Source organism: Antedon bifida, chromosome 8 (genome assembly GCF_963402885.1).
Source record: "Antedon bifida chromosome 8, ecAntBifi1.1, whole genome shotgun sequence".
NCBI classification, from domain to species: Eukaryota; Metazoa; Echinodermata; class Crinoidea; order Comatulida; family Antedonidae; genus Antedon; species Antedon bifida.
The window spans coordinates 8,247,325-8,268,492 of NC_136233.1; the positions used below are offsets into that span (position 1 = coordinate 8,247,325).

Consider the following 21,168-nt stretch of genomic DNA (forward strand, 5'->3'; position numbering starts at 1 on the left):
TTATTAATACATAAATCAAGTTATGAATATAAATAAATAATTGGAATAAATTTTATATATTAAAAAAAAATTACATAGCATGTTTATTATTCCTATTATTATTGTTATAGAATGAATAAATAAAGCAGACCTAAGCGTAAATATCAAAACATTTTGTGTCAATGGGTCATGGAGTTATGATGCGAGGTCAGGCACAGAAGTAATGTTGTCGTCCGTGTTGTGTGTGCGGGAAAAATAAAAAAATAAAAAAAATGTTTTAATTTTTTTCTATTCAATTACTTTGATTTAAGGCTTTTGGATACCCAGGCTTTCTATATCATTTTTTTCAGTAAGGTTTGCAATAGTGAATTCCTAGCAGCGGGTGAATACTGTTTTTAATTGGGTGCGAAAGTGCAGTACTCTACTTAGACTAGTTAGTACTAGCCTAGGCCTAGGCCTAGGTAGGCCTAGTAGGCTAGGCCTAGCTAGCCTAGGCCTAGGCTAGTACTAGGCCTAGTAGGGCTAAGGCTACACTAGCTAGCTAGGCTAGAGAGGACAACTCTAGCCTAGGCCTAGGCTAGGCTGGTCAACCCGTACCCATGCTAACTCGTACCCATGCCAACTCGTACCCGACTTGGCTAACTCGTACCCAAATAATTGGTCAACTCGTACCCACTTTGGCTAATCCGTACACAAACCAACCCGTACCCATATGCAAACTCGTACCCCTGTGTCTAAGTAAGTATTTGGCTTACTCGTACCCATTATTTGGCTTACTTGTACCCATTTTTTTGGCTTACTTATACCCATTCACTTGCTTACTTACCGATTTGATGCCGCAAAGGTATGCTTTTGGCGTGTGAATATTTTTATATTTAAATTGTTTTTTTTATTTTACAGGATATAATTCGTCTTAAAGGCCAGGTATGGGCAAAAAATTTCTATTGATCATACATTCATACATTATGTATTTAGAAATAAAAGAGAATTAAGACTTGGAAAAAAGTTTTAACTTAAGGAATGCCCAAATCAAGAGAAATAATTTAATTTTAATGTTTTAGAAAATGCTTTAGTTTAAGAAATGACCTCCTAAATATTGATTCATGTTATGTAATATGGGCCGAAGGCCAAAATTACGAATAAAGAAAGAAAGAATTCCAATAATTATCGATTATAGTTTCCCCTATGTTTCATAATTTTTGGGATTTTATTTGTGTTACACGAGCTTGTTGAAAAAAAGCACTTTCTTATCAGTGTTCAAATTACACAGTAAAATCTCTATTCTTTTGTACACAAATTTTGTAAATAGAGAGGCATTTTAAAAAGCTATAAATAATAAACGGTGTGGTAAAAAATGTTATCAGATTACTAAATATAGGTAATATAACTTGAATTTTACATTTCTGGTATTTTTATTCAACTTCAGATTTTTATTTTCATGCTATAGCAAAAATTATCCACCATATATCCACCATCTTTTTTTACCTTCTAGGGAGTCACCAGACATGTTATTACATTGGGTTAAACTACCTAACTACTGAAAAAAAGTCTTCCTGATTTTTATGGCAGAATTTTGCCAAATTTTGTATTTGACCATATTAAGGGAAATTCATGTTTTTTCGTCTTGATTTACAAATATTTGATTTATGTGCAATTAACCAGATATTATATTTAAGATTCATGCCTGTACCTGAGCTTTAAAAAGATAAGACCTTATTTTGTTATTTTTAGGTCCTCATAGTACTTAGAATGAGTGAGTTTCGTGTGCATCACCATGTTAGTGAACTTATTAAACTTTTGGGGTAAGAATCTAAAAGTATGCATGTTATATTATTATTTCTTTTGTCATTGTACTGTTATTTGTAGGTTTTTGCACAACAGCAAACACAACACATCATAATTCTTTATTTTGAAACCAATCAAGGTCAAGTCAAATTGATAAAAATATTTTAGTGTTGGTTAATTTTATATAAGTTAATGCTGCGAATACCAATAAAACCTTTGAGAGAATATTCATTACTACCAGTAATATTTTAAGAATTGTTGTTATAAGGCCACGTAAAAAGTTGTTTATCGTAAGTATGTTTTGTTGACTTACAATACCAAGTATTCAAATGTTTGTAAATTACTACCGTATACACACAATTTAGTGGAGCTGTAGCTTGGTGGTTAACATGCTTGCCTTCCAATCCCAAGGTCCAGGGTTCATTCCTGACCTAGTGCCAGGGTTGTAACCCATGACTCTTTCAACCCCACTCCTGAAGCCTCAAATGAGACTTTATAAGCACGATAAATTATAAAAAATAGCTTATCCATCCTGTAATTGGCAAGTTACTTGCTGTTAGATGCGTATGAAATAAAAGAGAAAAATATGCTTTTAAATGGGACTTACTTTCCCAGTTAATTTTGCCTTCCAGTTCATTGGCAAGTAAAAAAAAATCATTAGTACTAATACTATATATGCGGATGTAGGGATCAACGACTCTCTTTTTTTACATGACCTAATAATAGATTAAGCATTATTGATTTTTGTTTTCAGTCATTACAATTTTTATTCATTGTAACTGCATTGCCTTTTACCTAATAGAACCAAAGGAGATGAAGGTCCTGAAGTGTTCACAGACTTATTGTTAAAGAATAGAACACCATACATCTCAACTCAAGTGTCTGTTCATGGAGCAAAAAGGAAAATTGCTGAATTCACTAGAACCCCTCATGATTTCCTTAAAAAATATGATGAACTTAAATCTAAAAAGTGAGTGTACATTTATAGGCCTGTACAGTATGTTTAGTAATCTGTTCTTTTTGTGAGAATTCTGTGTGAACTCGTAATAAGTTTGCAGTGGCTGAATTCTGTCGCATTTCATTCAAATGGGTTTTTATTTTGGGACAGTGGACAAAGAATGGAACAGAGTGTATACTGAGCTTTATGCATGTGCACAGTCTTTTGTCTGTCTGACAATCCCCAAAGCTAATAGCTCCCTAATTAGTTACTGGAGATTGGGGCTTAAATAATAAGTTACAGTGGTGGATCCAAGATTTTGAAATAAGGAGGGCAAAGGGGCTAACAATTCTAAAATGAAGTGCTGAACTTAATGCCCTATCTTTTGCATTGCAATATTCAAAATAGGGGGAAGGGCATTGGGGAAAAGGAAATGTCATCTCTACTTATTTCTGTTACACTTCAATAAATTGTAGAAATTACTTTAAGACCTTATAAAACTACAGAATTTGAAGAGATTTTGCAAGATTTCAGCACAGATTTGAAATACTTGTTTTATTTATAGCTGTTTACAATAAAATAAAACATTTGCTTTGCAGTGTTCGTGACTTGGATGTCCTTGTCTCTCTTCTTTCAAAGATATCTGATGATAGAGCTGTTGTTAAAACGCTGGAGAAAAATGCCAAGAAGATGGAAACACCAATGGATAAAATGCAGCTACCCCAATCAGGATCCAAGATGTCAGACAGGGAAGTGTCAGAGTTAAGAAACCAGCTGCTATCATTTGCCAGTACCAGTAGTCCAGTACAGACTTCAGAGTCCCTTCGTAGGATGATGAGAGAACGCCAAACCAAGAAAAATTGTATGTGTTTTAATATGTATATTATACTGTACTATCTATTCAAACTTTGTTGTTTCATTTTATTTCGTTCCAACATATATATTGAGGTGTTACTACTGTATGTCATGGCAAAAGTTATTTCGATTCCAATTTCAGCATCTATTAATCTACCGGTAATTCCTGCGTGGGCCTATGAGCGCCCTCATTTGACAGATGAGTTTGTGGTATCTGCAAAGGGTACAACGCAAACTAGTGTTCCACTTGGTAATCAACCACTTGCTGTACAAGAGTTAGCAATTGTTCAAGATCTCCTCATGGTTTTGAAGGTAACTTTTATAGAAAAAAATTAATTATCAAATACTGTAAAAGCCCAAAATGTTTGCCTTCCCTTAATTTTGGAGACTCAGTTAATGGGGATGGTTGTCATGTGTTATACTGTCCATTGACTAGTGAACCTGTACTTAAATCAAACACCATATATTTTCGAAGAATTAAAGGACTGTCACAAGCATCTAACATACAGTAACAATACTAATAGTTAATCTTGTCCAGGTTCTATTGTTAATAATAATTATTATACTGTATAATAATAATATAATATTTTTACACACATATGGCATGTTACTTGAGATGTTTTTTGCTACGTAAAAGGAAAGACTTGTTTTAAGTTAATTATGATGGTGTCATGGCATCATTTTGTATTGACTTTATTATTGATATCAAATTTTGTAGGGGAGTGAGGGGCGTTACATTTTTGTGAAACCATCTCCAGGTAGTGCGACACCACGCGAGTTTAATGTTGACCCAACACTTGATGTCTCGCTTCAAGAGCTAGTTTATAGAATCTTACCAATGTGTTCCAACTACTCCACTATCATGAGATTCGTTGAGGATAAGGTGGCGTTTGAGTATGGTGTTGTAAACCATGCCCTCTCTAAAGCAATTAGGACGCTGATTAAGGTAAGCTATTATTATTTATTATTGTTTTTTCGATAAATTAAACACAAATTTAAAATTCTACGCAAAATGTAATGTTATTTTAAAGGTCAAAAACTCATATAGAAAAGAATAAAACATGATCACTTATGGCAACATTACTATCCGATGTTAGCTGTAGTAATACGGCCAGAATTCTGTGTACCAAAACCAAGAAAATTGCCATATTTGAAATAGTTGTACTGTACTGTACTGAAAAAAGTTCTGTCAGGCATGGTTCAGAAACGTCTGCCATCTCGGTTATGTTTCAGCTGTTAGTTAGTTAGTTCAGCCTTTAATATTTTATTAAATAATGTATTTTTAAAATTTTAAATGTCCAAGCAGTTACCCACACAGTCTTTGCAGATTCAAAATCCACTGTACTGAGCATTGATATCAATGGCCACGCGTTTTAGTCACTGATCTAATTGTGAATTCGAAATACATTATGTTCCATGGATTTGTTTTAGTGTTTATCCATAAAATTCAGGAAAGTGATATAGCCTATTATGTAAGACATATCAAGAAACATTAGTGTACCAAATGTGAGCATGTACCATTCAGCGGTTTCGGAGGAGATACGTGAAATTACGCGAAAAAATTTAGTAACATTAATATATAGATTCCTTTGGTTTTTTTTCCCAGGAATATTTCATCCTTATTGCTCAATTAGAATACCAATACCTGTTAGAGAACCTGCCTCTTCAAAGGCTATGGTTCTATCTGCAGCCTTGCATGCAGACACTCGATATTCTAGCATCAATAGCAAGCTGTATTGAGAGAGGTGCTTGTTCAGGTGGATCCGTTCTAAGCTTACTGCATGAGAAAACAACAGCAATGATTGGGTAATTACAAATATAAAGTCACTTTAAAAAGTTATTGATTTAATAATTATCTCCTAAAAATTCCTTTTGAAAACACTTTGTGTACCACAAATCTAACGTTACTAGAAAATGGTCTGGAGTAGAGCACAGACCAGGTCGCTAATTCTCAGAAAATGTTACTTTCTCTGACAGAAAAAAGGTCTGAACAGTAGATTATTTTTTTTCAAATCTCGATATTGAGTTTTGAAAAGAAGATATTTTTAATTTGTATAAATTCGGCCACTATGATTTAGCCCTGAACATTGTTATTCAAGATCAAGCTACTAGATGTGAAAAATAGCATTTAATCCATAATGCATTGGGAACTGTGTATGCTGCATTTATATAGAGGTAATAACATTGATGATTCTGAAATGTATCTTTTATATTCAAATTCCATGTGATTATTTTACAGTGATGCCAAAGCCCAGGATCTGTGCCTTTACCTCACCCAATCAGCATGTGCTCCATACTTTGAGATACTTGAAAAATGGATTTACAAGGGAATTATACGGGATCCCTATTGTGAGGTTGGTAAATTGTCAATTATTATACATATTAGCATAAACCTGTATTACAGCATGGGTAACTTTTTATGGACACATTTTAGAAGAGATGAAAACTATAATATGCTGTACAATTTGTACTGTACAATTGGTGAAATTGATGAAGAAAAAGTTGATGTATTATATGAGAAAGAAGAAAATAAGTTTATTTTTCATTGGTATAGTGCTGTATTAATTCTGCCGCGTCATCGTTTCAGTCTGTACTGGGCTACTGTGTATCTGCTTGAGGACACAATAAGCTATATTTCTAAGCTTGTTGATGAAAATGCTATTTTACAGAGGGCCCAACTTGGAAAGTAAAAATCGTGAGCCTAGCCAAACATGAACACATTTTGAAACTACCATACTGACATGAAATTACGTCAAGTTTGGGGGTGGACTTATACCCAAGAATAAAAAAATGCAGATTATACCCGGCGGAGAAATGAGAAAATAGTACAGTAGTTTAGTTGGTTTAACTAATATTAATTGTTCTGAGATATGTGATTGAATCACCTCATCAAAAACAGTAATTCTTATATTTTTTTTAGTTTATGGTGGAAGAAAACGATTCAGTTCATAAAGAGAAATTGCAATGGGAATATAATGATGCGTATTGGGAACAACGCTATACCATTTGTAGGGATAGAATTCCTGTCTTCCTTCAGACGGTTGCAAACAAGATACTTAGCACAGGAAAATACCTCAATGTCATCAGACAGTGTGGTAAATAAATACCATTATTTTATCCATTATTATTTGTTGTTTGGGTCATCAACACATGTGTGCTATTCAGCCCAGTAGGCTGCAATACGCAGGTTATTCCTCACATTTTTGTTTTTTTACTACACTGTAAGGCCTAAAAAAACCAAAAATAACAAGAAAATCATCAATTGAAATAGAGGCTTGATCAGATATTTTTGGTTTTAGTTATTTGTGTTAATGAAAATACTTGCTACTGGATAAAAATCTTAAATAATAATGATATATAAAAATCACGCATGTAATTTCAACTCAACAAAGAAATCCAATAGGTCAAAGCCTAGATGATTTTCGAATAGTTGATTATTAAAGAAATAATTATTCAAAAAAGAAATGAAAAATATATTTTTTTAATGCTTAATTGCCAAATAAAAAAGAAAACCTACGCTTTTTTGGTCAGCATTTTATAAAAGTCGTTTAAATATTAGAGATTTTAAGGATTGACAGATAATTGTTTAAACATTATTTCAGGGCGCAGTCCAGCATGTCCTATTGCTGAAGAAATTTTGTACACATTAAATGAGCGTGAGTATGTTGATCAGATTGAGAAGACTTTTAGTCATGCCAGTCAAGAACTGATTGATCTACTCATGCAAGAACGAGAGTTAATGGCAAGGCTCAGGTATGCCATTTTATTTGAGTTTCTAGATCTGGAAAACCCAAAATCCACCCTTTTTAGATCGAGAAAACTCAATTTTAAGACCTGAGTTTTATTCTATTAACTCAGACCATTAAATTAACCAGAGGGATTACACAACACCTTTTTATAAAAAGAGAAAAACAATTTTAGTTCGTCAAAGGCCTAGACCTTACTCCTAGCTAGCCTGGTAACAACAAATATCATACCCAAGGGGTTTTTAAGTGTGGGTGGTCTTTTAAATCAAGGTGGACGGATCAATTATGATTAGTGGAAAGGTGTAATAAAAAAGTCTGATATCCATTATTCTCTATGTATTGTGGTGGTGATATTGGAAATAGAGAGCTTTTGCTATCTCAATCGCTAACCGGTAATCCAAGAAAAATCCAACTTATTGTGTATGATGTCACCGGTTTAGGGGTTGTTTGACCGATCCTGTTCTCCTGTGCTCTGTGAATTAAACACTGGCCCTCGTTGGGTGAATTGTGAACAAAATATAAATTTTCATTTTCAGTTTTTCATCTCTGTTTATTTTATATTATGGTTTGAAATTAAATTTAAAAATCAATCCTAAGCCATAAACAGTATAAAAAGGTTGGAAATAGAAGCCTTTTACAGTGCAAGAGGAAAACGAACCCATATTTGTTTAACTGGGATATTTCTGAATGCCGAATTCATCATTTACCCAGGTACATTCTGATGGTTTTTTATGCCATTTACTCTAGCATACCTCATTTCTGCATCTCAGGTACATAATTCTGGATTATCTCTTGTATTTAGATCCATCAAGCGATATTTCCTGATGGAGCAAGGTGATTTCTTTGTTCACTTTATGGACATCACAGAAGATGAAATGAAGAAAGGCATGGAAGAAATAATGCCATCAAGGTTGGAGTCACTGGTGGAATTGGCCATCAGAACCAGTGAAGCAAATGCAGATCCTTTCAAAGATGACCTCAAGTAGGTATTTTTTAGTTCATTCTTAGGCTGTGTAGAGGCTTCTATGCCACGGAGGCAGCAACCGTTTTTATTCAATCAAGACTATTCCTAGATAGCATACATAGTTGCGTATGTGGCTTGTCACCCTGAAAATTACGAATGAACAATTTGGACCGAAGGTCTAGCTTCTGTCTTAGGTATACAACAAAAGGGAGTCTCATACAACATGTCTCGAATGCAAAATCAAGTTTATTCCTCTCTGATCAATTTCTTATAAAACACGAACAAACACAAAACGATACAAACACAAAAACCATGGACCTCAAACAAGAGAATGACCACAATTTAGGGCAATAGTTTAACCCTATGGATAATAAATTTACTTAAGTATGACCTGTCTCCAATTACCAGGACTCTTACAGTATGGTTCTTATCAATAACATTAAATTTGTTATAAATCCGGACTAATATATTACGACGTAACCCGTCTCCAACTACCAGGGTGTCTGCAATAATATTACCCTTCTCAACAACTTTACACTAATTGCCACTCAGGGCTTACAGAGTAAATACTAGCTCCAGTGTGGTACCTTCCCAACACTTATGTGACTTAAGTGTCAACAATCAACTGTTATTACCCAATGCAATTCAAATAATATAGAAATATACTGTAACATGGTACTTCGAGTCAGTAACAAAAGACACAACACGCCATCGGTATGCTTCCAATTTCTTTATTCTTGGATCTTCACCTTAAGAGCCCCCAAACTATAACCGTTAAAGTTTATGGCTTCCCAGCTCCTGAGGCTACCTACAATATAATCATCCCAACAACTTGCTAGATAATAATTGTTACATATGAAATAACACAAAATAGCAATATACTATATACACATAAATTACGAGCTACGACGTCCCTCGGATCGGCATAGTATATGGCCTGTCACAAATCCAGGCACTGTATATAGTTTAATGACTGCCTAACCAATTATACAAGAGTAATACAATTTAAATAAATACTACTAGGACGTTGCTTACTGCTTCAGCAGCCACTTCGAGCTTGCCCCTTACAAGTTCCTAGCCTGATCCTTGATCATATCAGCTACGGTAACTTCTTACTTCTCTCTACTTGGAGACCTGGGCACAACTCCAATTCTCATCAAGGCAACGCCCTACTACGTGGCATACTCTACTGTGTACCCCTTGCTTTGCATATTCATTTAAATAATTTTAATTAATTTGTCGCCCTCTAGCGGTCTAAAACCTTTTAAATTTTTAACCTTTTAAAAACATTATCAACTGTGACATATACTACTGCTTATTATTCTGATACTGTGGATTTACAACACCAAGTTATCTTTTCGAAGTGTCAGCTACAGTTCCACACGCTAGCTGTCTCTTCTTCCAGTGGTTAACATGGTTAAAATGGCTGTGGCTTTCAGACTTCCTCCGGTTGTACCATTTACAAATTGTTAAGTGTAACCTCATGTACTTGAACGTAGACGACAAATGTCCACTGGCAAAGGCTGCTTAGACTATCATAGGAGACGACGAATTAGATGCACGTTCAGCTGTGAGCCTTGTCGGGAGTTTCAATCCGCGATACTGCGCTCACCCCAGTCCGTCGATTTATAACTGAACTACAATAATATGAGCATCATGGTTCTACCAATTCTTATAAAAGGCCAGGCTTATACAGTTAGGTGCGACCAATGCACACTGCGCCCCACGATAAATAAGCTCTAAACAATCACTCCTAGATGTCCCGCACAATTGGCTCCTAGATTTACCGCACAATTGGCTGTGGGAAATAATGACTCAACGCAATGATGTCGAGAGATTGAGTGCCCAACATTTCGCAAACCACGCTAGACGACGCTTCGCCTCACCGGGCAAGCAATATGCAATTATTCCGCCGCAACAATACCTTGAAATATTCTATGGTCCTATACCTACCACTCTAGAGAGGGCGCTATACTAGACTATAGTTTTCAAGTGTGACATGGCTAATCACTACATCTCCTCTTTTCATGCATTCACACGACAGTACAGAATAGTGTTACAATAGTGTCTTTCATTTTATCATTCATTTCATACATACATTTTTTTGTATTGTACTATTAAAAAAAAGTTTACTTTCAAAAACATGAAATGATTAATTAACTTAATTGGATTATGGTCTGGGGAATCCGCCGGGGTTTTCCACCAATATATGTTTTCTATTTTGAAATAATCGGCAGCGTACTGCGAAGTATGTTTGGGATCATTGTCCTTCATGAAACAGAATTTGTTATCTGTGAACTTAGCTGAAACATACGGACGTAATACTTTATCTAAAATCGTGTCCACATAAAATTCTTTCCTCATTATACCGTCAAATATGATGATTGGCGTCGCTCCCTCTGTAGAAATTCCTGCCCATATGTGTAATGTTGTCCTAGGTTTCGGTTGTTCAATTCAAGTTCAATTGTACATTCGCCTGTAAAGATAACGCGTTTGAACTGTTCGGCATTTCTTATACATTTCACTGCAAAATCAAATCGATCAATCCGATTCTTTGCTCTTATTCATTGGCAATATCTTGCACCTTCGCAAACCCATTCCAGTCTCCTACGTCGTTGTCTTACGGATCTGTCTGAAAATGTACAGCCTGTTTTCTCTTCCAATATATCCCGCAGCTTACTTGAATTCAATTCTGAGCTGGCATCCATTTCGTTGTTTATAATTGTCAAGTGTTCGTCTCTAAATTTACTGGGCCGGCCAGTACAAGCTTTATCGGCAAGCGTCGAATTGCTGCGTAAACGTATAATCTGGATCTAGTAGTGTAAGGTGTTTTCATCATGAAATTTATTTCGAATGTGTCCACAAAAATCTCTCACAAAAACTCCCATCCTATTCATACAATTGTAGTATTATTAAGAAACAATAAGGTTTTCATATTAAAGAAAACGCCTAACATTGCCTATTGTCTTGAATCAGATTAGTCATTCCTATTTATTGGCTTTTCTCTGCATGGGATACATAAGGCGTCACAATGTTAATTTATAATATATTACATGATAATGATATATTTAGGGATAATACAATTAAACGATTTTTTTTCCTTTTAATTACGCGTTATTTCATAATGAATGAACTCTTCACCTTTCGATCAGTTAGGTCCCTCAAAGTCACGAAAAGCATGCGTGAAAAAGACGGTATATTTACCCATGCCATTAAATATGTTTTGATGTTTCGATATTTGTTTATAATAGTCAGGTTAAGTAATCGTCACTACAACCATGATCATCTACATACACATGTTTAACACCTGCTTTAACAGAATCCTGTCGTCGACTTGCATTGCTGGAAACTTTTCTCTTTAAGTTACAGCAACAACGAACAAAATGTCCAAATTCATGACAATAATTGCATTGCTTACTGCTTAGCCGGACAAACACCATTGTGAGGAAAATTTTGACCACAATAAAAACAATTACGATTTGCTGAATGTCTATGTGTACTTTCATGTCGTTGTCGTGTCTTTCCCTGCCTTGTTATTTGAATAAGTAAATTTATTTACCGTACCATTTGGTTGATGAATGTCCTCCATCCCATGCGCTTCACGTTCTAGCCAATTTAACAAATATTATCCAAAGACATGTCCTCCTGTAGAGCTTGTCTGCAAAACTTTTTATTTCGTCCGCCATGAATTATCTGATTCTTAATCTCTGCATCCCTTGCATCCTGGTTATCATATCTATTTCCAGATTAAAAAGCCCATTATTGCTTCACAACCTTTCTACCCAATGTTGTTTGTCGTTGCGTCCTTCATATGAGCCTTGAAATTAAGTTTTGATGAAGGCTTGAGCAGTGATGCCCGTGTAAGATAAAAACTTGATTTACTTGATGTTGAGACTTACAAAGACGTAGCTTGTGTGTCCCTCGACGTGTTTCTATATATTATCAAGTCTACTATAGGAGGCAAACTTGCAGAAAGAAGTAGACAAGTGTTTTTCCAGCCTTGACTTGAATCGGTTGATTGAATCGGAATCTATGACCATTGACGGTAATTTATTCCAGACATTGCATATGTTTTGTGTGAAGAACTTTTGTCTGTCTGTCTGTGAGGTGGCTTACTGTTTTGAGATCTTCCGTCGCGATGTGCTCGTTTAAGTTTATGTTTAGAGTCAAATGTGCTGTGATGTCATCAGCCAAGAGTAAACAATTTTCCCTTGAAGCCTGTTCAAAACCGACAAGTCGAATGTTGTTTCTTCTTGAAAAACGCTCAGATTTGTTGAGACCATCTTTTAGTTTGCTGATCTCGCTTTGATGAGCTTCAACCTGGCTTTTGGTTTCTTTGTTCTTACTTTCAATTGTTGAAATTCTCTGGTAGTTTAGGTCAATACTATCTTTTAAATCCAGTTTCATTTGTCTTTGTTCACCCAATATCGATTTAACTGTAGAACGAACATACGTTTCAAAGTATGTGCATTCATCATCCGTGTTCACATCGTTGGCTTGGTCGACGGGCTTAACAGCCTTCGCCGTCTTTTGTTTCGGCATCACTTATTCACTGAAAATTAGCATACACAGGAGTGTAATCCAGGAGCTCCACAGGAAGCACGTCTTACTCATGAACTCGTGCTGCTTTGATCAAATATAAAATCATGATTCTTATAAATATTAGGATTTTAAACATATGCTATTATTACAAACCTTTGTTTTACAGACCAATTCTTCTACCTTACGACCTGATCACCCAACTATTGCGAATTCTATCTATTGAGTCGAAACAAGAAAAAGGTTAGAGGTGTTTGTGTTTGTATATCTTTCAGTCAGCAGCAAGCATAGTGCCATGTTTGTTCAAGCCTCTGAAATGGTTTTCCTAGATAAAGTGTAATTAAAGAGAAACAAACCCATGTCTTGATACAAGGTTTATGGTATGTTTTATATCCATAAAAATAAATCTTGTTTGAGGCTTAGATAGTTTTTTCTCAGAAATATCCTTTATCCAGGATAGCCTGTGTCATAATGTATGAGCTTGGCAGAATGTGATCAGATACACTGTTCATACTATAGGAAACAATTTCGGCTGTTTTAAAACATTCTAAATAATTATGTATTGAAAAATGTTTTAAACAAATCATAAGATATAATATTGCAATGGTCTTGTTTGTTTTTACTGTTAGTTGTCTTTCAAGAGATGGACCCTACTGAAATCCATATATCTGGTCTTGAGGCATTCTCATTTGATTACATTGTAAGGTGGCCTGAATCACTTATTTTGAGTCGAAAGGTAAGATGGAATTCATGCTACATAAGCTTGTACTCTGTCTCAGAGTTTAGTACCTCAATCATTGTCATAATGAGTTTTTAACTTACATTATATAGCTTTACTCTGTTAACTTATTGTCATGATTAATTAGTTTAATAAAGGTCACAATGAGGATTGTCATACTTCAAATGTCAATAATAATGGTATGAATGGCAAATACAGATGATGATTTAAAAAACAGAACAATTTCTGTGTACTAGGGTAAACTTGAGCTCTATCTACACTATCAAACTTATGTGAAATGTGATCTGCCCATATATGGACATAATGAAGTCATTTCACTACCATATTTGGTACCATATTTTTGTCACATAAAGTTTGATAGTGTAGAAGAGCATTTAGTTGATCATTTTGTTTAGTGCATCGCGATACACATAGTTTTGAGAACTGTGAAATATTATACAAATAATGAATCGATGCTGAGAATATTCACATCAATGTATGTTGTAAAAAAAATAATGAGTGAAATGGAGAGAACATTTTAAGTTGAAAGATTGACTTCTCTATTTAAAGATGTATTGTCCCTTGAAACACAAAAAAATGAAGGTCGAATTATTCTAAATTTAAATTGGCCATATCAAAGTAATATTAAAGTTATTCACTTTAAGTTGAAAATTTGTTTACGTAATTAACAGGTAAATTAATTTAATTACATTTCGTCTGGAAAATCGTCGCGAGCTAAAGTAAACAAAGATTTCAAACCACGAGTATGCATTATGCATGATACTAATTAGGATTGTTTACAACTCGTCACGGTTGAGAAGGTGTTTTCACACAGATCTCGAGGAAATTTTATGATTATGCATACAGAGTAGCCAAACAAGCGCGTTGCATTATGAGATATGTTTTGATCGAAAACTTTGACTGGAAGTCAAAGTTATTTTTTCTGTATTTCAGTTAAATGATTTTTTTTTCGACTTATTTTTTGGTGAAAGTTAATAACTATATGATACTTCAAAATGACGCACTTTTTTTCGAATATTTTTTTAAACATTTTTTTGGAATTAGTCAAAGGGACAATACATCTTTAACAAGGCAGACGAATATAAATATTCATTATTTTATTATTACTTGACTACAGCATATGCCTTTTTGAATAGACCAGTCAATCTTTAAACTTAACATTTTCTATTCATTCCACTCATAAACATTCATTATTTGTTTTACAACATACCTATGGCTGTAAACTATTATTCAACTAATATTAACCACTTACATTTCTAGGCCCATTACAAAATATGGTGGAGTAGATCCGCTATATATGATGATTTTTGTTTGCTATTACAGGCATTGACAAAATACCAGATGTTATTTCGTCATCTGTTCTATTGCAAGCATGTTGAACGTACCATATGCAGTGTTTGGCTTAGCAACAAGAGTGCCAAGAAGTTCTCTCTGCATTCTTCCAAGTGGTATGCAGCAGGGTTTGCTCTCCGTCAGCGAATGTTGCATCTTGTTCAGAATCTCCAGTACTACATGATGTTTGAGGTCATTGAACCCAATTGGTTATTGATGTTGGAGAATTTTAGAAGTGTAAGTTAATGATAAAGATTAACATGCAAACTACATTTCTATATTGTGTTTAGAAAAAAATGTTTAGATAATTTATTCATTCAAAATACAATCAAGTATAAATAAGTATATGTAATTATGAATGAAGATTCTTACATAAGTGTGTATGTGTGATCAAGATCCTCTATTAACATTTTGTTTGACTTACCTCATGGTTTGGACTATATCACAAAATATTTTTTTGAGCATGCCCTGCGTTAACCCTCTATTAAAAATCTAAAAAAGTGTAATATATGACATCATATTAGGATTCATCACTTCAACATTAATTCTGTCATTAGAATATTCCAGAATTATTTTCTTATTGTGTATTCAACTCCCAATTGAATCATTTAGCACCTTGACTGATAATAATTTGTGTGATATCTTCTTGCTTAGGTGTCTAATATTGATGATGTCTTAGAACATCACACAGACTTCTTGGACAAATGTTTGAAAGACTGTATGCTAACAAATCCTGATTTACTCAAGATAGTCAGTAAACTCATGCTTGTTTGTGTTACCTTCAGCAACTGCATTCAGGTGAGTGTCTATATTCAGGGGAGTGCCTGAATTCAGGTGAGTGTCTATATTCAGGGGAGTGCCTGAATTCAGGGGAGTGTCTATATTCAGGAGAGTGCCTGAATTCAGGTGAGTGTCTGTATTCAGGTGAGTGTCTATATTCAGGTGAGTGTCTATATTCAGGAGAGTGCCTGAATTCAGGTGAGTGTCTGTATTCAGGTGAGTGTCTATATTCAGGAGAGTGCCTGAATTCAGGGGAGTGTCTGTATTCAGGTGAGTGTCTATATTCTGGTGAGTGTCTATATTCAGGAGAGTGCCTGAATTCAGGGAAGTGTCTGTATTCAGGTGAGTGTCTATATTCAGGGGAGTGTCTGTATTCAGGGGAGTGTCTGTATTCAGGAGAGTGCCTGTATTCATGTGAGTGCTTGTATTCAGGGGAGTGTATGTATTCATGTGAGTGCCTGTATTCAGGGGAGTGTCTGTATTCATGTGAGTGCCTGTATTCAGGGGAGTGTCTGTATTCAGGGGAGTGTCTGTATTCAAGGGAAGGGTCTATATTCAGGGGAGTGTCTATATTCAGGGGAGTGTCTGTATTCAGGGGAGTGTCTGTATTCAGGGGAGTGTCTGTATTCAGGGGAGTGTCTGTATTCAGGGGAGTGTCTATTCAAGGGAAGGGTCTATATTCAGGGGAGTGTCTGTATTCAGGGGAGTGTCTGTATTTAGGGGAGTGTCTGTATTCAGGGGAGTGTCTGTATTCAGGGGAGTGTCTATATTCAGGGGAGTGTCTGTATTCAGGGGAGTGTCTGTATTCAGATTCTATTCTCATTTTGCACATCTTCCATATTTTTAATAAAGTACATATTTTACAGCGATTCACTCAAAGTATGAATGTTGAAGCTCAGGTAGCTCAGTTGTCAACTACAGAGTCTACACGAAGAAAAGATAGAAAAGGATCTAAAGACACAGATGAATCAAAAGCAAAGAAACAAACTACAACTAAGGTTAGTTTGTATGTATCGACTACCAAGAATTTGTGTAATGGTGTATAAAGAATGTATAATATAAATATTATTTTCAGTATATAAAAATAATAACCTAAAATATAAAAAACTCCAGACAACAGTTCACAAGATCCTGTTCACCAATTAAACTGGCTAGCCATATACATGGTTCACAAGATCCTGTACACCAATTAAACTGGCTAGCCATATATACATGGTTCGTTACAACAGTTCACAAGATCCTGTACACCAATTAAACTGGGTAGCCATATACATGGTTCACAAGATCCTGTACACCAATTAAACTGGCTAGCCATATACATGGTTCACAAGATCCTGTACACCAATTAAACTGGGTAGCCTTATACATGGTTCATTACAACAGTTCACAAGATCCTGTACACCAATTAAACTGGCTAGCCATATACATGGTTCGTTACAACAGTTCACAAGATCCTGTACACCAATTAAACTGGCTAGCCATATACATGGTTCACAAGATCCTGTACACCAATTAAACTGGGTAGCCATATACATGGTTCACAAGATCCTGTACACCAATTAAACTGGGTAGCCATATACATGGTTCATTACAACAGTTCACAAGATCCTGTACACCAATTAAACTGGCTAGCCATATACATGGTTTGTTACAACAGTTCACAAGATCCTGTACACCAATTAAACTGGCTAGCCATATACATGGTTCATTTACAGCTTATCTTACAATTCTAGCAAGCCTTCTTCTACTTTCCACTATACTATCCTTTCTTCCTTCACTGAAAAATTCCTACCACTAGAGGTTATCAACCAACCATGACAGTGGTGCATGACTAAGTATGAGACGTGACTTCAAACTGGTGTATGTGATTGGCCAATTGGTACAGTCATATTCGATGGGCCCTCTTGTATGTTGAAACACTTTTTGACCTACGATAATCTCTTCGGATATAATATACTTTTTTGTGACTTTCACACAGGTTGTATCTGAGCATGTAGATCAGTTGATCGCCAGTGAAGAGTTCAAACGAACGATTTCTAACTTTGACACCAATTTCTCAACTCTACTGATTGAGCTCCTGGATAAGCTAAGCATCTACAGTACCACCAACTGCGAGCACAATATGATGAACATCATCCATCGTCTGGACTTTAATGGCTTCTACACACATCAGTTGGAAGACCTAGCTTTGGAGAGAAGCACATGTGAAGATCCCAAACGTGGAGATGAAGGTATGTGGAACTTGCAAAAATAACTCAGGGCCAGTGGAACGTTTTGTAGGGGAGGGTGTCGGTTGTTTTGATAGTGGGAAAAAAGTAAATGTTTTGTTTAATGTTTGCTAGAGTTTCTTAATTGAGCTGGACATTAAGCATAAAAATAGGGCACTTAATCTATCATATGACCCATAATCAAATTACAGGAATCTATTTAGGTGTAATAATATACAAATAATGAATGTTTATGAGTGTATTTGTAATAATAATAAGTGTAATACCTTACCTTATTTGATTCAAATGACAAGAATCTATTTAGATGTTATATAAAACAAATAATGAATGTTTTATATTCGTGTAATGGTACAAATAATGGTACAAATAATATCAACTTGGCTGTCGCCTCGTTGATATATAACCTTTCATCATTCACCTCATGCCATTATTTGTACCATTACACGAATATAAAACATTCATTATTTGTTTTTATATAACATCTAAATAGATTCTTGTCATTTGAATCAAATAAGGTAAGGTAGCCCTAGCCAAAGGCCTACATTTCATTCACATTGATTAAAAACAGTAACATTTGGTTTTTAATATTATATTAAATGTTATATTTATATGGATTTTATAAACACACCTACTTTAGTGTTAATTATGTCAACAAACGACCAAACAATCTTAGGCCTAGCAAGGCTAAAACGCCTAGACTAGGCCTAGCCTAATAGAGCATGGCCTAGGCTAGACCTAGTAGCCTACTAGTACTAGCTTGGCTGAAAGGCAAAACTTCGACAGACAATTGGAACTTATCTAGGCTAATTATGGTTTTTCCAACAATTCCACGTCTTGTAGGCATGTCCCCATTAATTAATCAAAATCCTAAAAACGATCTAAAGCTAATTTAAATGCCTTTTTGAATGAAATTAGTACAGTACATATATGTCCAAATCGTACACAAATATCTGCTGCTGTTGCATATCTCGCGGTGGTGTTTACTATTTACTTACTTACTATGTTGTACTATTGCACACCATGTGACCCACAATCGTCCAATCAAATGACAGGAATTTATTTAGGTGTTATAATAAACAATATACAAATACAATAGTATACTCCTAGTTTATACAGGATTACAAGAGAGGTATATCAGATGTTTATCAGTTTATTTTTGTGTTTGAACACAAAATAAGCTAAACCACAAAGGTGACTGTATTTAATTCCATTAGTGAAAATAACATAACTATAGAGTTGTCAATATCTGTAAATCAATATTTTCATAATGATACAATAAAGTACTATTATTGTAATGTATTGTACTACCGGTTAGCCTATGCCAGGATAAGGCTACTACTGTAAAATCACGGGCTGCAGCAGTTATCGCATAATTCCCAGGGCCTATTTTTTCATTTTGCATTTTAAAGTGTGTAATATAATTTTTAAAAAAACTGTCTTTTTTTAACTATACATAGCTACTTATATGTACATTTAAAAGACTTCCTCATCATCCAAATTTGAAATTGAAACCAATGAACCAAAACAATTGAACGAATATTATTATCTCATTATTGTGTCAAGAACAATTACTTATATAAATACTTTCTTTCAAATGTGCTTTCATTTTGTTTGTTTAGATATCAGAGCTTTGCATTTTACATTAAGAACAAATGTTAAATGTTTTGTTACTAAGTAATGTTTTCTTTCTTCCTTTACTTTTTAGCCATCTCATCATTATTGAAAGGTGCCTCTATAAAACTTCCAACTATATCATTGGATGAAGGTCGAAGGTCAACTAAAGGTTCTTAGCTACATTTAATTTTTTTTCATATTAACTGATTGTCTAAATTGCAGTGAACATGTATTGTTAAAAGGTGATGAATAAACACTATGCAAACAAAAGTGGTATGTAAATAGAAAGATGTAAAGTGTAGATAATAATCCATACTTACCTTACTTGAATCATGTACTGTATAAAAGAAGTAAAAAAATAACAGATGCTGGAATATACACACATATGCAAAGACAATACAGATAGTAACAGGCGTAAAAAAACTAGGTGATGCTAATTGAGCTTGACCCCCTTAAAGATACCCTTTGCTTGTGTTAAGCAGTCTTGACTGTGAAGCAATGCAGTGTATTCCCAATATAGAAATCAATTCCAGACAATTAAAGCCTGTTTTCCTGTCGACGTTATTCAACGCTATCATTAACAATAATCGGCGATCTTCTACGTAAACATTGAAATGTTAACGATTTACAGGAAAAGGTACTCGATATCGTTATCATTTCAACTTGATCGTTTTCAAACGATCGTCGTTAAACTGTTAATGATCAACGACGATAGCGTCAAATAACGTGGACAGGAAAACAGGCTTAAGAGAGCTACCGAATCCTAGGTGATTGCCAGTAAGTTAGACTAGGCCTTACCTACTGTACCACTACTAGACAAGTGCTAAATAAAACACAGGCCTAGCCATTAAAAACATTGTCATTTACCTATTTTCTTACTACATTTTTAATACAGGTTGGCGCCAATTTAAATGGTTAATTCGACATCAAATTTAGTTAGCCCATTCAAAAAGGCAACTATCATATTCTGAAGTTAAATCTGAAATGAAATTATACATATTTGTATATTGTTTTGGTTATTTATAAATAAATAAATTGCTATCCATTGCTTAAAATTAAGCTAGATATTGAAAATAAACTATACAACTTGAAATATGGAGAGCTATTTGATGTACTGTAGGTCATGCAAATCTATTGATTATCAAGTTTTATGAATAGTTTATTACTTAAAAGTAAATGTTTTTTGAGATTTGTATTTTGAAAATTATCTGAACTGCAGTCTTGATTTATTGTTTTTTTAGTGTCAAACACTTAAATGTATATAAGCAATACTTTAATAAAGATTTAAAATAGTCCAGTGCATGTTTTCCTGTATAAATTATTGAGTGTGTTGTTGAATATGCGGTCACGTCACAGGGAGGAAGGAGTCTTGTGAAAACCACACACAACAGAGCCTCAACCATCATAGATGGTATGATTTGGAAAAACCTGGGCAGAACCAGAATTGAATAAACGGTGGCAATATACACTAACATACAATATTAATAGTCTGTCAAAAGTAGCTCATAATTTGATTTTAATTGTCAAAAGGGGAGTGCACACCCCTGGATCCGCCCCTGAAAAGTGAATGTACTAAGCAAACTAATTGATTAATATCCTAAAAAAATGATGAATCATCAATCGCTTTCGTTAATGAAAGCCTGTTTTTTTGCATTTATTAAATTAATACA

At 34.6% G+C, this 21,168-nt stretch overlaps 1 protein-coding gene across 3 annotated transcripts; it reads left to right on the top strand.

The window, feature by feature from the left end:
* The first annotated feature begins 217 nt into the window (after positions 1–217).
* Positions 218–19,866, top strand: LOC144850266 (gamma-tubulin complex component 2-like). Of its 3 annotated transcripts, XM_078707506.1 has the most exons (19): positions 218–328; positions 880–903; positions 1,711–1,781; positions 2,567–2,734; positions 3,301–3,563; positions 3,699–3,868; positions 4,275–4,502; positions 5,163–5,362; positions 5,796–5,910; positions 6,477–6,651; positions 7,159–7,309; positions 8,105–8,284; positions 12,975–13,048; positions 13,435–13,541; positions 14,868–15,113; positions 15,531–15,674; positions 16,523–16,654; positions 17,635–17,887; positions 19,590–19,866. In XM_078707506.1, exons 3-19 carry the CDS (start codon positions 1,729–1,731, stop codon positions 19,673–19,675), a joined length of 2,745 nt encoding a protein of 914 aa, XP_078563632.1. In that variant the 5' UTR covers positions 218–328; positions 880–903; positions 1,711–1,728; the 3' UTR covers positions 19,676–19,866. The 3 variants fall into 3 exon arrangements, with proteins under 3 accessions (XP_078563632.1, XP_078563633.1, XP_078563634.1); XM_078707507.1 differs by lacking the exons at positions 218–328; positions 880–903 and adding an exon at positions 366–390; XM_078707508.1 differs by lacking the exons at positions 218–328; positions 880–903 and having other exon boundaries at positions 1,730–1,755.
* The last annotated feature ends 1,302 nt before the right edge of the window (positions 19,867–21,168 follow it).

What these genes read in the sequence shown, in the direction of transcription:
- LOC144850266 (XM_078707506.1), top strand. Translation starts at nt 1,729, where the DNA reads ATGAGTGAGTTTCGTGTGCATCACCATGTTAGTGAACTTATTAAACTT. An exon ending in CAATGTCATCAGACAGTGTG is followed by an intron (nt 6,652 to 7,158) that starts GTAAATAAATAC and finishes ACATTATTTCAG; the next exon opens with GGCGCAGTCCAGCATGTCCT. An exon ending in CACTTATTTTGAGTCGAAAG is followed by an intron (nt 13,542 to 14,867) that starts GTAAGATGGAAT and finishes TTGCTATTACAG; the next exon opens with GCATTGACAAAATACCAGAT.